This window comes from Botryllus schlosseri, chromosome 2, assembly GCF_051294905.1.
Source record: "Botryllus schlosseri isolate E-star chromosome 2, Bs_hap1, whole genome shotgun sequence".
Classification (NCBI taxonomy): Eukaryota; Metazoa; Chordata; class Ascidiacea; order Stolidobranchia; family Styelidae; genus Botryllus; species Botryllus schlosseri.
This window is the reverse complement of record NC_137237.1, coordinates 23,773,182-23,792,827: the sequence shown is the minus strand read 5'-3', so window position 1 is coordinate 23,792,827 and position 19,646 is coordinate 23,773,182. Positions and strand designations below refer to the sequence as shown.

Genomic DNA, 19,646 nt, shown 5'->3' with positions numbered 1-19,646 from the left:
AATATCTAGTTAAATATACATGCAAAAAGACGTTGTATCCCTCACGCACACGTAAAACTGCTAATAAAGTACGTGAGTATCTGTACAGCTAGGCTACATGCTACAGTTGGTTATTATCGTCCAAACTGTAGGACCTATTACGAAGCTTCGAGAAGTTGAAACAAATTGATATGTTACAATAACCTACAACATCCATTTACACATCCACCAGAATATAAACGCCGAAGTATATTTGTTCGATTTAAATCCTACAAGAGGGTTGGTAAATGTGAGCACCGCGCATCGCTAAGCATTGAGCCATCTAAGAAACAGAAACACATTGATTAGATCAATCTTCTACTACTACTACTACTACTTCGACAACGTAGGCTGTGCTTTTTTAGTTTGCGGTCAATTTATTTAGATCCAACAATGGATGATCACTGTAACGTAGAATCATGAATGACTGGTTGCTCTCGCAAGTAACACCGGCATACCTCGAACAGTCCGAACATACACAAAATACAGTGATATATGCGACACCGTTTACTAGATGACTTGAAATTGACTCGAAAATTTTTGTCCTAGTCACGAGTCAATGCACATTTTTGAAGCTCCGAGTCAAGTCAAGTCAAGTCATTTTTCTAAAGTGACGTGAGTCAAGTCAAGTCATATGAAAAGTTGACTCGAGTCATCCCAACACTGATTAACAGATAGCTCTGGCACCGTGTCGACCCAAAATTATACAATTTGCGGTTCATACTTAAATAACCCTTAAAGGGGTAAAAAATTTTGTTACAGTAACTTGCAAATGTGAGTCTGTAATGATGGTATTTACTACTATCCTCGTGCCTCGCGCTTATCGAACAGTTATTATGAAAATATGATGATTGGTTAGTGAAAGAAGGCAGAAAGTCAATTTGACGTCATTTTTTCAGCCTGTCGCAGGCTCAGACGGGCTGATATGTCTGCCACCACACCAGCTTCCCAACCAGGCTTTTGGTTACGTAGTAATTATAGTGCGAAAATAATAATTCACTACGGCTTTTGAGAGCTACGAGTATAGTGGTGCGTCGTAATTTAAACAAGTTTTTACAATTACGTCGCCACTACAAAAGTTACACTGACCTTAAATTTCATGTTAAGTTCATTTGAATTATTCAACGTCAGAAAAATTAACAATTATTCACGATTTTGATTCGCACTATTCGCACCACCTGCGTCATTCGCACTGCAATTTTTTTCATTCGCACAAGTGCGAACCGTCACACAGGTTGGAAAAGCACTGATCTGTGTGAATGCAGGTCATTTGCATATCAAATCTACTATTGGGATTAGATAGCCTATTGCAGAGGCAGTCCATTGTCCGGGTGAAATAGCCCTCCGATACCGTTGTTAATTCGGATTTTATACTTGTTGTTCGATGAACAAAGTGGATACTGCCCGATTTGTGACTTTGGTTTGACATGAAACTAATGCGTTTTACGTGGTTAAATTAGGCTTACCATATTTTGGAAATCTAAAAAGAAGACACTCTTTCAGAATTTCAGACTTGCAAAACCGGAGTAGAAATTCTCAGAAGCCGGTGAATTTTTTTCACTTTGTGATCGGTTGACTGAAAAAAAAGGTCATCTTTCCGCTCAGAGCTCAAACTATTGTTTTTCTCTACACATTGCCAGGTGGATGACTAAAAAAAGGTCATTTTTCGCTCAGAGCTCAATTCACCGTTTTTCACTCCGAAATACACGCCGGAGCGTCACTTCTGTGCTAATTTGCGGCATATCACTCGCAATTTGATCTAAAACTGACCTAAATTTTCAAAAAAGAGGACAAAATCTCAAAAAAGAGGACAAGAGGGCGTCCTCCGAGGACACTTTCAAAAAAGTCAAAAAAGAGGACATATCCTCTTAAAAGAGGACGTATGGTAAGCCTAGGTTAAATCAGGTATACTTTTTTGAATTCACGGCGATGTCAAAACTTCCAAAAATATAATTTGAAAAATGTCAAAAATAATCATGTCTGGGCATTTATGTCTTAACATGACTCTATTTTTCGTACGCAATACCTTCAAATGTAGAAATACTATAGAACAAAGAACATTAATATAATAATAATTATTTTTATGATGGGGTAATAAACGTATTTTGCACATTGACTAATCGTCTAACTTATGCACGTGCGCACAATTCTTTTTAACAGAACGAACTGCCAAAATAGTGAAGATGAGACAGACTGCAAAAGCGATGGTAGGTCTTATTTATAAAACGGTAACGCGCGAGCCATTAGAATTGATTCGTAACGCAGTAATTCTCTCAACATACGCATGTGGAAAAGTTCATCGCCTTTGACTCTTCTGGATCAAGCTTCAGCGGAATTTTTCGAGCGGGGTCCAATTGTTCTAATAAATCTGATGACAAGCTGTTTTATGCAGTCCTTTGTCAATTCCTGACATCCGGTACAGATTGTTAATCGTTACTCAAGATGCACTAGAATCGTTTAGACGTATACATGACTACATTAAAATAAAAACAAAACAAAAAAGTCATTTGGTGAGACTCGCAGGATTCCAAATCCCATGTCGTCACGAGTGCGATATTTTCATCTGCGTTTTGATTTTCATTTTATTTGCGGGAGCGCGGGGTAGGCTACCCATATTAATAGCAAGAGATCTAGAGACACTAAATCGCGAGAAGCGAGAAGAGAAATTTCAAGTTGAATAAATTCGCCCATATATCTAACTCTATGTTAATATTCGATGACAAGACATTTTGAAAATTATATCGCGGGCCACTCAAAACATTTTTGCAGGCCACGAGTTGGTCACCCAAGTTATAGTCGAATCAGAAAACGAGCTGCAGCAGTGGGTGCGCTGCTTCAAAAATCACAGCTACCAATTTTAGCTCCCAACATAAAGAGGCTCGCATCGAACCAAGAAACATTTCCATTAACGAAAAACCCTATAGGTCACTTTTTCACTTGAAATGATATACCTTGCATTGATTTCCAGATTCAAGTTCTGCGGAAGTGGCCAAGGTAGAAAACTTCACTTGCTTCAATGGCACCAGTAGGTGTACAGTACATCGCCTTAACACTTTGACTGCCAACAGGAGGAACCTGTAGATAAATCACATCTGTAAATTCTATTTTACAGAAGCAACAGCTTGTGACGGGATAGCCGAATGTTTAAACTTTTTGAGTGAAGAGTGTGAATGCGAACAGAAAGCTGAATTTTGTGATTACTTCACAACATATCGGGACCAGGAAGGATTTGCGGGGTAATTATGATGATTGTGTGTCGATATGTCAAGAACGTATGCGATTTCGGACTCTGCAACGCGCAAACGTGAGATTCACATCCTTCCAAGCAATCCCGGAATAATTGAGAAATGCAAAAGTTGGAAATAACCTTAGCTACACGGTATTGTATGTCAGCTCGAATGTTGTCAAATCATCCTGTGGTGATCTCAACCGCAAATATACAATTACAAGCGTAGGAATCGGAATTGAAAAATTGTAACTATATAGTTTTGCCAACAAACTTGTTGTAGTAGTCAAGAACATACACACTTGAGTAGAAGTGCATGTTGGCAAAACCGACCACCAACGCTCTCTAGTTTAGAATTTAGATCCGATTGGTTATTTACTAGTCAATATCATATCCCTGGTGAGAACATTCCATACAACAACAACAACAACAACAATCATTAGGTTATAATTTTCATCTGTACAAGTTACACACAATGTACGATGCGATAAGACACAATGCGATGTAATGAACAGATAGGAGGATGCCGAACGACACGTATCAGTAGTGATCCTTTACTCTAACATCCACCTCGGCCTAGAGTGCCCGATGTCACAGTTCTTTTCGATGTTGATCTTTTTTTTGAAGCCGCGGTCCTTTCAACTAGTTCTTTCCATTCCTTGTGAGTGCTTTCTTTCTTCGGGTCTTTTTTTCTGGGCCCAGAGGAGCCCAGATGAACCTCCGATGGGAATCGAACCCGGTCCATCCCTTAGTAGGCACCAGTGTTGTAATGACTCGAGTCATGACTCGAATCGAGTCAGACTCGAGTCACGATTTTCTGATGACTCGACTTGACTCGAGTCATTTTCTCAAAATACGGAAATGACTCGACTCGACTCGAGTCAATCTGTGTATTGAATCGACTTGGACTCGAGTCATTGCGCATGACTCGAACCAAGTCATATGACTCGAGACTCAGGCGGCCAAGACCGACATTTCATAGTAATTTCGAAAAATAGTAAAGTAAGCACCCTAGTGAGATTTCGTCTATCGGTACTGGTACTTGAAAATGCGACCAGAAACTGCCAAAAGTGAGGAAAATTAGTATATTATAAATTCGAACCATTCGATATCACCAAACAGAGTTATGAAAAGTGGGCCTAACAAGACTTTAACTGAAAACTGAGCAGACAACACAATGACTTGGACTCGGACTCGAGTCATAATACCATGACTCGGACTCGACCCTCTGCTCGATGACTTGGACTCGGACTTGACTCGGTGGTGAATTGAAAATGACTCGACTTGACTCGAGTCAAAACTATAAACAAGAGATTGACTTGTGACTCGGATCTTTGTGACTTGGTCACAACCCTGGTAGGCACTTATCGTTACCACTACGCTATCTCCCCCGCCAACAAAACGGTAGAATAGCCAAATTAAAGTCCATTCCATATCCAGTTGAAATTTGAATCCAATCGCAAATGCAACATCATTCATAGTATCACGTCTAAATCGCATGTCCGAACCAGAGGTCACAAATATTATTAATCCAAATACGAATCGAACCAATTTCGTTTTTCAAGCATGAATTAAAATCCATTTTACTTCACGTTTAGTGCGAAGAACAAATTAGTAAACCAATAGTTCATAATTCATAGATGCGTTCCCGTCAACGGAACAGCCATCAGCCTCGTTTGGTTAAATTCAATGTGTGACGGTGCACAATTTTGTGAAAACTTGGGAGACGAACGAGGATGCAAAAACAAGTAAGTACTAAGAAGTGACTTTATATATATTCATATTGCAGCGAAAATGTTGATGGTTGGTATAAACATGTTTCATAATCAACCGCTAGTGTTGTAATGTCTAGGGTCAAGACTTAACTAGAGTCATATTTTTAAATGCAATCGCAGCTTTTGGGGGGCTCCGCCCCATACACCCATTTCGCATCTAACGTTACCAACTTAATATCAGTGCACCATATTAAACTGAATGTCGTGATCTGTGTACGACACTATAAAACGGCTTTGAAGCAGACTTTAATGTGGAATTGCTCTAGCTCCAGAGCCTTCTTTTATCGTACATTGTCAAATTATAAAAGAAGTGACCGTGTTAACTAAAGCTCATGTCTTCATGTTGAAGATGTGTGGCATGTAGTGTGAAATATTAGAAGACCGCTACAACTGCTACAGGTTAAATAGACCACACTAATCGGGAAAGCTATCGGCTGACATTAGTAATAAGCCAGCACACCACTTCAAGGTATGAACCAGGCGCCTGCTTACAGTCCTGTAGAATTTTTGGTCAACCTAGAAAATTTTTTTATAAAGACGTATTATATACCGTTGGAAAGATAATTTTATCAGCTTTTCGATGAAAAGTTTTGTCATTTTTTTTTACCTTAGGGAAAAAATATTATGACAAAAAACGTGCCAGGGGTAAAACACTATTTTGCCCAACATTATAATACAATTACAAGCTAAAATACGATACCTTCGTAACAGAATACAACACCATGAATTGGAATATTACTATTAGCAAAGCAAACTAACAATCGGACAGCATAAAAGTGAAACATAACTTTATTAAGGAGTATTTATACGTTTAAGGGGGCAAAAGTTGACCGAGACCGGGCTAACATTGGTCTACTAATTTCCAAAGGAAATTTTGCGTCAAAAATTTTAATGATTGATTTAGGCCAATTTATAGTTGCTGAATCTGATTCTGTGCTAATGATTTCTCCATCATATCAGATTTTTTCCGTATTAATTTTTCTCAATTTCATAAATTAATCAAATTTCAGCTTTCGTTATTGATATCATGGTTAGCATACAACACTAACAGGTCAAATATTGTTATTGAAATTATCTATCATGAAACCTGGGTTGTTGTAATATAGAATGAGTGAGTTTTTGGTGAACTTGAATACAGTGATTTTCTATCTTCGTTCAATCAGAAGCTCTTTTTGACCCATAAAATTACACTGGTCAACAATTTCAAAAAACCACACCAGTGATGTTTTTAAATGGTATCGAGGCTTTTTGTTTGAGTTTTGCAACATTAAACGGCAGTTCCAAACACAAATAGATTTACATTTTTGGCGGTTCCTGATTTGCCGTAATATTTTACAATGAACAGGAATTTGTAAAATTGATCGGCGTTGATGCTCAAGTAGCACAAGTTACTCCATATAGTTTCTACTCAATTAACCGTATAAGTAGTAATTTCTAAGACACGTGAAAACTACTTCAAGTGGCTGAAATATCTAAGTGTATTTGGTCGAGGTAAAAGGGCGGTCGCATACTTTCGACAGTTAGTCGGAGGTGGCTACGTATGAAATCGCAAGATGTATCTTCTCGGCTAACGCAAAATATTTATATTGACACAATACCCATTGGTATAATATTCGAAAATGTATTCAGTTACCGTGCTTTAGGAGCTGTGTCACGCAGATCTCATTAATGATCATGTAACTATCGAATGTAACTCAGTGGTTCTTAACTTTGTCTCCAGCGCCCCAAGGGAGGATTGGTATTCATAAGGGGGTGGAAACGCTCAGGGAGCGATATCGGGGTGCTGAAGAAAAATGGCTTCGCAGTAGATGGTGCAGTAGTAGGACATCAATTATTCATTAATGAGTTTTCAGTGCATATCGACAAATCTCCAAATTTTTGGTCGCGCTCCGCGACGATGTTTAGGCTACTACATTAATGAAATCATATGTAGCCAACATCGTCGCGGAGCGGAGATTTGTTTGCAATACATTCGTGTTAAAATTAATAACTGGGTGCAGTACCAAATTCAATGTCAGCAGATATCTCCATGACATTTCCAGTTGATTTGCTAGTCACACAAAGCACTAGAACAAAACCCAATACAATTAATTTCCCCGTATTCCCTATCACAGATGGGAATTCGGATTGCGTACATTTGGTTCGAAGCACATGGTATGAACCCTTCCCCGATTGCTGTTATAACAACCTTGATTTGACCCCAAATATACCACATGCAATTAATATATATATGCTATTGAAGCTCAAAATATTTCCAATAGTAAAGTCTCAACCAGGAAACAGCGACCGGACTTTGACCTCTCACCAGGACCGTAACTGCCGTACCCCAAACCGTCCAATTAGGGGTCCCGACCTCGACGTTGGCCCGGAATTATTTCGGTAAATGAACATAAATTATTTATACATCATTTCCCGATGCCAAATTTTTGAATATTGAGCACCCTTCCCCCACGACAAAATAGGCATGATTTATAGAAAATCGAAAAAGGCATTTGGACGTCGATCATTACCACGTCATGATGCACGAAAGCATACGAAGTATTGGCCAATATGGGACTCCAAAAGTTGTGCCAAAAGATTGCCTGCGAGAAAACCTTAGCCGAAAAGGATTGCCCTTATGTTGACAGTAAACTTTTAATCCAATTGTCCATAGCTGCTTAAATGGCTCGTGTCTAATTATTCTATCGTGGCAATCCGAACCCCACGGGTCAAATAACATTTTTCAGAGAAAAGTTATTTGCCAGTGAAGAAATATCAATTTTGAATCATGTGTTTCTTTTAGTTTATGCGATTTCAATATCTTTTGACTATGTAGCGGACAGGAGGTCACAAAATAACCACATGTAGCGAAGTAATTGTACCAACGGGCCAGCCCGAAAATGTTTAATTAATATTAATTACGTTCCCTACATTTTTCAAGACAACATCGCATTCAGCACTATTACCGGCAAATCTGATTACGTGGGCGGAGAGGATAAAAAATCTATGGCGATATACATATATATATTAAATTACCAATGTTATTGACCGATTCATTCATGCATTATCGCGCCTTGTGCTCCCAGGCCATATAAAATTTGCTGGCCATCGCAATCTCGCGACGGGGAGTATTATGGGCAAATACCGCAGAAGTTTGGTGTATCACCCTATGGGGGGGGCAGGAACAGCGTTTATTTTTGGAGGGTGCTGACGAAGTGCTGTTACGACCCTCCTTCTTATCCTTATCCTTATGCTTCTTTTTATTAGAGTCCTTAACATAGGGGGTGGGGGTGCTAGAGCACGAACATATTTGAAAGGGGCACTGGCGGGAAAACGGTTAAGAACCACTGATGAGAGTGGTGCATTCTTTTCCTTATACTCCAAAACAATAACATCTACCTTCGCATGTTCGCAATAATATCTAGCAATGTCCTTGCCGGCAGTTTTCCCTCTTGCAATGTTAGTCAAGAAAATATCAGGATGGTCGCGGTGCATACCATGAGGCACCAGCAAGCAAAGGACACCAGTATCGTCGGAGCACACAGTTACAGGTGGCCCACCTATCGAATCAAAAGCAACCTGAACGATTGTTGTGTCTGCATTACTAGGGAAAAAATTAACTTCGAAACCATTCAACTCCTGTTGTTTCGATAAAACCATCGAAAACGTTTTATGGATCTGGCATGGTTTCTCAATAAATTACGGCATGATGTGTGGATGTAAGTAATATTGCCATTTTCTTTATATTTCTGCAAAGTTGCGATCAGTTTTCCAAAGTCCAGTTTCAAAGCATGACCATTGATCAATTATAGTGTCCAAAGTAGGGTTGTATTTAAAACAAATGGTATTTTAAAACACTTCGTTTAAAACATGTTTGAAAGAAAAGTCCTATTGAAAAAACAAAATTTTGATTTTTTTAAGTTGTAAAATTATGCCATAATTGTGTAAATACTTTCCAAAAGCATGTTGTATGAGCCAACGGACAATTACCACCCTATTTAGCCGACGTATATCGATATGGGATGTTTGGAACCCTCAAAATAGTCGGTTCAACAGTTATAGTACAGATATTTCGTCATGGGAGCTATATTTAGCCTATATTTTCAATTGTCAATCCCTTATGACGTCATAATTGAATATTCGTGACGTCATGACTTGCAAAAACACGTTTTAAATTAGGGACTTGTTTCAAACATGTTTGTTTTTAATTGATTTTTGTTTTAAATGCAACCCTAGTCCAAAGGGTGAGTGGTACTATCACTCTCACAGAAATAAGCTCCAACATGACACGGTGAATCACCAGTCCGATCGCCTTTTATGCACTTAACAACAATTGCTGTTTCTTTTTGACTAAACATTATCTAAAAAACAGGCAAGGTAAATGAAACTGACCATGTTAAGTAAACAATAACATAATGAAGTTACAAGGAACCCCGACAGCTCTACTGGCGCCCCCTCCCCCCTATCCCCCATCTTGCTCACTCTTACTCCCCGAAACCGATATATAATTGTATTGTATTTTCATTTATACCTTTTGCCTCTATTTCCTGCTTTTATGTTGATGGTCAATTAGTTACTAGCCTTTTGTTCATATTTTTATGTTATTTTTTCCCTAATTTCAATTTTTACCCCTTGGCACGTTTTTGGTCAGAAATTGTTTTCCCCAAAGTAAAAAAAGTGACAAAACCTATCATTGAAAAGCTGGTAAAATTATCTTTCTAACAGTATTTATAATATGTCTTTATAAGAATTTTTTCTAGGTTGAGCCATTTTTAGACCAAATTCTACAGGACTATTAGACCATATCTATTATTGCATGTGTGCAAGGATAGACTAGGCTACATAAAGACTAAGTGACTCTACCGCATGCAGAGACGTGATGATTATTTAGATATGGGACTTTTCTAACAAATGCGGAGATTTGATGATTTGAATTGCGGAATCATCTTCTTGATTGGTGCACGGATTTCCACATTTATTCGCTATAATCCTTTAAAAAATGCTTAAACCAAAGAGGGGTGCTTCGACCAGGGGGACTAGGTCATCGCCCCCCCTGGCCCACCCCAAAAGCCACGATCACATACTCTGAACTATACCGTCTAGATTGCCAGTGACTTGTATGCTTGTTTAGTTTCTATTGCACAAATCATCCATTGCCGAATGTTCCAATGGAAAATCGTTGCGATCGACGTGGGGTACGTATTACGCGGGAAGATCTGGAATAACATTTGCCGAATTTATCGATGTGAAATTTAGAATTGCCCAGATGGAGCCGATGAACGCAATTGCTCTCTATTCAACTGTGGCGATGACGGCATCTTGGAATACATTCACGAAAATGCGGTAAGATGGATATTTGGGGCTTGAACATTATGGTCGTGCATCATCGCTTCATAACACTTCGTCTGTTGAGCGACGGTACCGCAGGCCTGCAATAACTATGTAGCATGCATGCAGTTAGTAACATCGCAAAGGTTAAGAGTCGATGGCGCGTAACATCGATACCACAGTAATATCTAGACTGCAATTGTACCTTTCGTGAAAATATTTTAGCCACAGTTCAAATACGGAGGCTTTCTGGAGAAAAGGACATCAGTCAAATGTTCTTCACGCTTTCAATTTAAATTTGATACAACATCATATATAGAGCGCAGTGCCGCTGTCGAGAACTTTGCTTGAAATACTGGAATCCGTCACCGCTTACGTGTTCACAGCGTACCTTCTATAAAACCTCATGTTCACACTAGCTAGAAACTTGTACGTGTCCAATGTTCATACCTTCCATACCAGAAACCCCCGATGAAACCTCCTCGTTGAAGAAAATAAAGCACACGTCTTTCATTGATTTGACTGAGAATTGACAATTTAATCACCAGATTATCATCTGTGTATAGAATATTTTATTTTAAATGTATGTTCCGATACAGTTGCATTAAAATTATTCCCCGCCCTTTTCGACATACTGCGCTCGCTTCTTCATTATTGCACGCGTTAATTGAAAGACTCAAGGGTCGGCAACCTTCAGCATTCAAAAAACAATTTAAACCTATTTCAGACCACATAAAACAACCGAGAGCTCTGTTTCATCCGCAACTGACAATCACCACAGTTTCCACAGACTATAGTCAAACATTGATTTCATTCTCAACATCTCGTAGCGATCCAACATCTGGCTTTTCGAGTGAGTGGCAAATCTGGTATTATGACGACACAACCTACAAACTTCCACAATCATAGATCACAGCTTACAGCAGTGATTCCCAACCTTTTTCGACTCATCGCCCCCTTTTGAAGCTCCACACCGATCATCGCCCCCAAATATTGGGAACCGAGAAACAGCACTTCGTCAGCCACCCCCCCGAAAAAACGTTGGTCTTTGGCCCCATAGGTTGATAAACTAAACTCCAGATCCCCATCAGCCAGTGGGCTTTTTGTCGCTATATGTTAGCTATACCCTATTTCATGTACTGTATGGTGAGTCACCGTATTTCGCCTAAACACGCGAAGCGCGACAAATTTATGTAATTCATGTTTGAATCGGTCAATATGGTCGATGTGATATGTTGGAAAAGGTAGAACCCCTAAATAATAATTAAACATCTTCGGGTGGAATCGTTGTTATATTGACTTTTTTACATGATGCTATTTCGTGACCTCCTATATCTGCTACATGTCAGAAGATATGGAAATCGTCAAAGCGTACCAAACTAAAAGACGCACATGATTTCATATTGGCATTTCTTCACTGGCAAATAATTTTTTCCTTGCGGGGTGGAATTTGTCCTGTGGGGTTAAGGACGCCAGGACAGGAACATTCGACGCCAGCCATTGAGGCGCCTATGGACAATTAAACATATATGTATATATATCGAAGTTTCCGGTCAGCACAAGGGCATTCCTTTTCGGCCAAGGTCTTCTCGCTGCTGATCGTTCTGGCACACTTCTTGTAGTCGCATATTACATGGCCTCTAACTTCATATGTCTTGGTGCGTCGTGGCGCAGTAATGGCCGACGTCGAAGTCTATCATTTCCATAAATTATGCGTATTTTTGTTGGGTGACGGGGACCCCAACATCAAGATACATGAAAATATTAAATCGCGCCCAGCGCGAAAAATGTTTGAAAAAGTCGCATGAATTTCTAAAAAATTACTCAATCATTCATGTTAATTCACGAAATAATTTTGGGCTTCCTTCGATTTCGGGCCCCCACCCCCAATTGGGGGGTTTGGGGTGCGCTAGTTACGGTCCCGACTCCAATATAGCCGTTTCAACGCGCCATCGCCCCCTTATTACCCCTTCGTTGTTTTCGCCCCTAATGGGCCCCTTCGTCCGTTTTCGCCCCCCTATCGCCCCCTTCGTTATTTTCGCCACCCTAGACCGCCAAATCGCCCACGTTGGGAACCACTGGCTTACAGTGTGGCTGATATTGTCGACGCTAACTCAACAGGACGCATACAGTATATGCAACTCTAAACCTAATATTATCACACGACTGCGTTAGTAGTTCGAATCCCGGTTCGGACCTACTTCTATGTGTCGGAGATTTATCTGGGCTGCTAATCGCTGACCTCACTGCATATGTCGTACGAAAAGCCCAGTTGAATAAGTATAGTCGAGCTTACGGAAATCAGCTGCAACAGACTCTGACGATGACGCGTGCGAGAGAAAGAGCGAAAGACGTGGATGCGAGTGTGACTCGAAGTCGTCCGCGAAAATCGTAAAATCGTACCACGAACAAAAAAGATCAAGCAAAAAACAATATTCATGATCGGGCGCAAATGACCTTATCGGCGATAAGCGCCAAAATTGTTCAATAAAAACAAACAATCACACGATTGCGTGCTGCTGATTCGCACATTTGTTGAAATCTCTTCGGCGGTTGCAAGCGAGTGCTAACGCGATTCCTTTTCAGGTGATGCCAAAAATTATGCTTCACTGCGCTAGGTAGAATTTTCAAATTCAATAAACTTATCTCGAAAATTATTTTTATGCTACAAGAACGTCAACATAATGTGCGAAGGGGGATGAGGCATACTGTGGCAGTAACGGCCTAAAAAAAAGCAATTTTAGAAATCACGTAAGGGTTCGATGGTGAACATAACTTGCCATATTTTTCTTCTTGAATGAAAAATATTCTGGTCACAACTACACCATGCAACCGATTCGTCATTCGAATGCAAAAGGATTACCAAATATAAAGATATGAAAGCGCTCATGAAGCAGTTTTTGGCTCATATTTGCGTACCATCAGAGAGTCACAGGCGCGATTTTGACATTCACAACGAAATTCGAGCAGTAGTTATTGAGAGAGACCGGCTAGTCTGCCGTGCATTGTCATTACAGACTCTCGCTAACAAATTTATGTGATCTGTGCAGCGTGGTAGCAGCGAAACCGCATTCACACAATATGAGATTACGAGTATAGACTACATGCTTGTGTTAGCGATTTTGTTGAGGACTATAGGGCTTGAGAACACAGCGTGTGATTAGTGATTATATGCGGCTCGACGGCAAATCAGTCAAAAAGTTACTAATCTCTCATCATTAGGGCGAATTTTTTATTAAAAAACGGAAGATTTTGACCTAAAATATGTTAATTTTGACATTTTTTACCTTAAAAATCTTAATTTTCACCAAATGTTGATCTAACGTATGCAAATTAGGTGTTTCCCACCTAATGTTAGAATTGTACTACTTATCTTCATTTCTGGTTGGAACTCTCTGTCCTTACGAAGTAGTTTGCCCCGAAAAAAAACTTATTTGCCTCAAAAACTGACAATGTTTTTACATGAAAAAACTTTATTTTAACGAAATCTGGCCCTGTGAAGAATTACAGTAGTTACATTACTCATTATGATAGAAATAATTGAAATTTGTTGTAGTACAACGAAAGATACTTTCCTACATTCTCGGGTAGAAAGTGTCGGTCCTTACTAAGTAGCTTGGCAAAAATGGAGAAAGAACGTTCAACAGCAGCAGTTGTTAGCTGACAACACTGAAGTTGTGCGTACACTGCTGGTGACAAACCGTGTTGCTTCATTCTGGCGATGGTGTCTACATCACAATTTTCCGTGATGCCCTTCTTGATATAAGAACCATTCAATGCCCACGCAGTCTTGCTTCAGTTCGGAAATTGCGGTACGTTGAGCATAACGCCATGCCAACCTATTGGTTTCAGTTGAATGTTTATCATTCACAATGAGCACCCAATGGGCCATCTACAACGGTAGGCCTATAAAGTAGGCTACAAGCTGTAAAGTGACAAATGATAAGTTCACCGACAGTGCAAAATCTACCATACAAACGAAATGCGGGTTGCATAAAGTTTCGACTTTGTAAAGAATTTTGACATTTTTTGACCTAACGCTACAATTTTGACCTAATTTAGACTTTTTTTGACATGTCAAAAAATATCACCCTACTCATCATATATCACAATCACAATGTATATGAAAATGCAATGTCGTACAAAGTTTGAGCCTAATGAGTCATGCAATATACATTTATTTTGCTTTTTACGAAGAGCCGCAACAGATGCACAAAAGAGCCGCGAGTTGTCAACCCCAGGCGTAGATTACTGGGCTGTATAGATTACTGATTTAGCAACTTCACGAGACAATTAGGCAAAATATGCACCACTTCAACTAACGGTATTCCGCACAAATCAATAACCGCACCATTCGACTTGGCTTGAAGATAAAAATAAAACAATGTTTTTTTTTTTGGTAAATAGGTGTGCGATGGCATCCAGGATTGCCAATCTGGTTCTGACGAATGTCAGTTCGGCTGCATTGACAGCGCTTTCTCCAACGAAGAAAAATTGATTACAAGCAGGACCATTCTCGTTGTAGTTTGGATAATCAGTGAGTTTTGAGAATTTCGTATTTATGCGTATAGGGAACCTATCCGAGATTTCCTGTATTTTTGAAATATCTGCGGACGGGTTTTTATATTTTCCTTATCCAATTTCGATTCTGTAGGTATCGCTGCAATCATTGGGTGTACCACTGTGGTAATACTCACTTGTCATTCCGTAAGAAAACGTGAAGGATTGGGGACGAGGAAAAGAGCGTCTGGCCATACCAAACTCTTCAATATCTTGATAATGAGCCTAGCAGTGTCCGATTTCCTTGTTGGCGTAAGTGAAGTTGGCGAAATCATAAATTTTCAACGACTGGCTGACCTTTGACTTCTAGATTTACGCGTTAGCAATATGTATAAAGACGTCTGAGGTGGATGGGCGGTACTGCAAGGTCGATCGACAATGGCGCAGTAGCACTGCGTGCTCTTTGCTAGGAGTTATATTGCTTATTGGATCGGAGCAATCTGTTTTCACTATGGTTTTGATCGCATTTTATAGATTGCACTCAATAGCAAGGTGGGCATTAAGTAATACCAGCATCGTACTATATATTGCGATTGTGCTAGGTTGAAATATTTTAATTCTAATATAGAAAGTGCACTTCATGAAAGACCTTTCACTATAGGTTATATTATAATCGGTGATCCGCTGCCTTCATGCAAATGGATCCGACTATTGTACATAAATCGTAGCCCTTATTGTTGCCGTTTTTGACAGGCCCTTCGCTACTGCCAAAATTGGCCGCACGATCATAGCAATTCTGGCGACGTGGGCGATTTCAATATTGATCGCAGTCTTTCCTGTGATACCGCGCTACGAAGATATTTTCAAGAGCAGTGTCGCGTAAGGGCCAGCTATACGATACCGAGCATGAATCTCAGCATACGAAATATTGCAGGACACTTGCGTTTTATTTTTTTTCCCTTGATTTACGGCACATACACACTGACTCGTGATATACATACACACGTCCTGTGCTTATGCATACTATATATGAGCGCATGATGTAGGCTACATATGCCGCTGGACAAACAATTTGCTTTCTTAGTCTCACCCCTCCATGGTATCCTGGAGATGCTAATCACCAAGTGGGGTAGCCGCAGATAGCAAATTTAATTATTAGGTTTTTGGTCCGACCCGAACAGGAATCTAACACAATACCTACTGATTAGTCAGCAGCACGCTTCAACATTATGCCATCTTGTTGGTAGCGAATTACTCTAAGACATTTAGTCCAAACTTATGTGCAAATCCTTATCCTTTGCAAAATCCTCGCATATTGAATTTCCCTGCATGCATTTTGATGCATGACATGGCGTTGTTCTTATATTCAGCTTCAGTGAAAATGATTTCTTCAAGATGATAAATAATGATGAAATCTCATATACAATAAATTGGCTCAATCTCATGCACAATGATTCAACTCGTGGCAAATATTACGGGTATGTATCAAATATGCTACGATAATACAATGGAAAAACATCCCTAAAGTACTATGCAGGAACACGGACTGGGAACATTTGAAAAGTCTTATTGCGGAACTCAATCCGAACATCACTGTACTTTATGAATTCGGATACTATTCGAGTCACACCGTCTGCCTTCCGACCTTTTTTCCCGATCGTAACAAGGACAAAGCTTGGATATATTCTACTGTGATTTTGGTCATCAACTTCATCGCCTTTGCCTTCATGCTCGTGGTCTACGTACTGCTGTATAGGTGAGTGTATACATGTACCCCATTCGGCCTTTGGATCATATGTATAACCAAATTGACTAATATCTCCCATTTGTTACATATCATTAAACTATAGCAAGGCATTCAGTAGTTGAGTATAGGCAAGTCTGTAATAGTTTGAATAGCGATGATGGAATCGATTTAACCAATTACTGAGGGCATTTCGAGGTAAATTGGCCCTATGCCTCTGAGACTTGGAATTACTTCCAGATTTTCTTACATACTGTTTCGGCTGCAATTGCAGTCTCATCATCATCATCGTGTTAACCTATTCATAACTATGCCTGTTCGCAACGCGAACTATACAAATGCTATACGATGTCTCTATTTTTTGAATCAGAGGCCTACAGTATTGTGTTGACTGTAATATCAATCTTATGAGAAATTGAACAGATTCATATAACTGACATGTATGAAAATAGTATATTAATGTCTGGCAATGTTTGTCTATTATAGCCTACTTTAATTCGTGAACTGAAACAATTTCCCAAACGACTTCCCAATTGAAAACCCCGGTGTTTTATCCTTACGAGAGCGATCCTTTTAGACTCGCGACAGAGAAAAAAACTAGACTGAATAGATCATTTTCCGGAGAAGATAAAATCAGCAAACAAAACGCGATGATGCAACGGAAACTGACCTGGATACTCGCGTCGGACTTCTTATGTTGGATGCCGATATGCATAATGGGATTATTGAAGCTTTGCGGTAAACATTGTTTCTCACACAAAATCGCGAATAATTTTGTGTCTCGTTGAACTTATTTATATTCTATTCGCACATCGTCACGAACGCACGATGAACGAACCGATGGGTTAACGTAATGATGAGGCGTTCGGTAGGTCGCGAGTAGGGCTGGGCACAATGATTCTAGTACTCGAATCTGAATCGAGTATTAATATTAATGATTTGAGTCGAGTAGTAAAATACGATTTTTTTCGAGTACTGAAATTATACGCTCCACACCACTGAAAGGTAAATTATCAACGAGAATTATAGTTTCCATATTAATTTTCACTGTTAAAGCCTTGAAACTTTTATTGGCGGTATCGTAGCATACGAAACATATAGTACAAAGCTACCAAGGTTACTGGACGTAGCACATTTCTGAAGTCATGATTATCCCACAACATTGTCACCAAGTGGAATGCAATCGGTACGGTCGAAAAATGCCCCAATATCTTTTATGCGATGGATGACAGACATTTTATTCTTTGTGGTGGCTTATACGGTACATATTTGAACTTTGACGTCATAAATTATGTTATGACGTCATAATGAGTGATATTCGGTTACTCGACTCGACTCGAAGCATATTACGTGATTCAGAATCGAATCACTCAGGTACTCGATTTTGCCCAGCCCTAGCGACTAGTCGCGAGCAGGTAGGTCGGCTCAGACCGAAGACTTTGATGTAAAACCGCGACTTCCCCGCTAGGCGCCCTGCACTTCGGGTCAGCATATTGAGGAAAGTATCTTACTGCTGCACACGGATATAAAACTGATTTCCACCATGACACGTATGTGACTCGTGGGCTATGCGCAAGATTTTAGTGAACGCGAGCAAGGATTTATATTCATTCGTGTGATGGAAAAGGTTTCATATCAGAATTTCGGAGATGGTCAAGGGACCGACTGGGCTATATGTTAAGGCTTTCGCACAATACGAATATGTCTTTGTCCACGGTGATTGTCATTCTCAAACGGTGTGGATAACGGGAAATTAATTCGGAATCAAGCTAATAATCCGGCACATATGCCCGGTGGCAAAATTTCACCGTCGATGTCAAACGCCCTCACGATCCAAATTATCCAGACTGATACTTTTCACTATAAAACTGACGATACAGTAACACCTGAAATGAACGCATTCAACGCGGACTCTGACTCACTTGTACACGACCGGAGTGGCATCACTACAGGTTCATTCACGACGTCCAAATCTGTACTGCTGAAGTTGAACGTTCTTTACCCATTCTTGGCAAGCTACTTAGTACTGACAGACACTTTCTAACCGAGAATGTGGGAAAGTATCCTTCGTTGTACGACAACAAATTTTAATTACTTCTACCATAATGCGTGATGACACCACTGGGATACTCATAGGTCCAGATTACGTTAAAATCGAGATTTTTCATGTAAAGATTTGTCAGTTTTCAAGTCAAATAAGATTTCTCAGGCCAAACCACTTCGTGAGGACAGACAGTTCCAACCAGAAATGAACATAAGTAGTACAATTCTAAAATTTATGTGGGAAAATACCTAATTTACATACATGATGTCCAAATTTAAAAATTCAAAATTAAGTTATTTATTGTAAAAAAATGTTTTTTTAGGTCAAAATCTTCTCTTTTTTAGGTAAAAAAGTCGCCCTAGTAATCAACTACCGTGCTGTTGGTTGCTGCAGAAATAGTCGTTGCCTCGAGTATATATATATATATACATACCGTATCGCAGGGATTCTGAAAGTTTGGGTCGCGAAGGGTATAAATTTGGTTGACGAGCGCTTTGCGCAATTTCCTGTGGAGAATTTCTAAATATCCAAAGTAACCGTGTTGAGTACTATCTATAGCCAGTATTCGAGACACGCAAAAATAGTGATTACGACCAGTGGCGTAGCAGCCAATTGGCGGTTATGGCTCTGCGCCAGGTGCGGCAGGCTGCAAGGGGGTGGCAAAATGCGAGGTGATGACTTTTTTTAGTCAACACAACAAGATTTACAGTAATTAGAATTGAAAAGATTGGTTAGCATATGATGCCGCCCCTGGCTTTCGTTGAAAATCCCGCCCAAATTTTGAAATAGTTTCAATCTTTTGAATTATATTTACTGGAAATCTTGGGTTGTGTTGACTAAAATAAGGTTATCAGGGCAAGTTTTTGCAGCTTCGGCAACTTTTTTTACAGCTTCCGACAGCTTCCTAGATACTGCGAATCTATGTCTTATGATGTTTTAAGTTGTTTGAAGGGAGTTTGTAATGCAACTTTTTGAAACTTTTCTCTATTTTTCCTGCCAATTTTCACTGCAACTTTTATCAAATATTGTGTA

The 19,646-nt window shown here is 39.6% G+C and overlaps 1 protein-coding gene across 3 annotated transcripts in view; it reads left to right on the top strand.

Moving 5' to 3' along the window:
* The window catches only part of LOC145434241 (uncharacterized), a 67,763-nt gene that overhangs the window by 43,611 nt on the left and 4,506 nt on the right, over positions 1-19,646 (top strand). For 2 of the 3 annotated variants that reach the window (XM_080311589.1, XM_080311590.1), the window contains 13 exons: positions 2,179-2,225; positions 2,987-3,043; positions 3,131-3,254; positions 4,885-4,992; positions 10,130-10,193; positions 10,255-10,341; positions 14,734-14,863; positions 14,981-15,138; positions 15,197-15,378; positions 15,580-15,705; positions 16,197-16,304; positions 16,364-16,582; positions 17,148-17,308. In XM_080311589.1, the coding sequence (XP_080167715.1) occupies positions 2,179-2,225; positions 2,987-3,043; positions 3,131-3,254; positions 4,885-4,992; positions 10,130-10,193; positions 10,255-10,341; positions 14,734-14,863; positions 14,981-15,138; positions 15,197-15,378; positions 15,580-15,705; positions 16,197-16,304; positions 16,364-16,582; positions 17,148-17,308 (1,571 nt within the window). Of the gene's footprint in view, positions 1-2,178; positions 2,226-2,986; positions 3,044-3,130; positions 3,255-4,884; positions 4,993-10,129; positions 10,194-10,254; positions 10,342-14,733; positions 14,864-14,980; positions 15,139-15,196; positions 15,379-15,579; positions 15,706-16,196; positions 16,305-16,363; positions 16,583-17,147; positions 17,309-19,646 lie in introns of those variants that run through there. The other variant, XR_013913310.1, reaches the window with a different exon arrangement.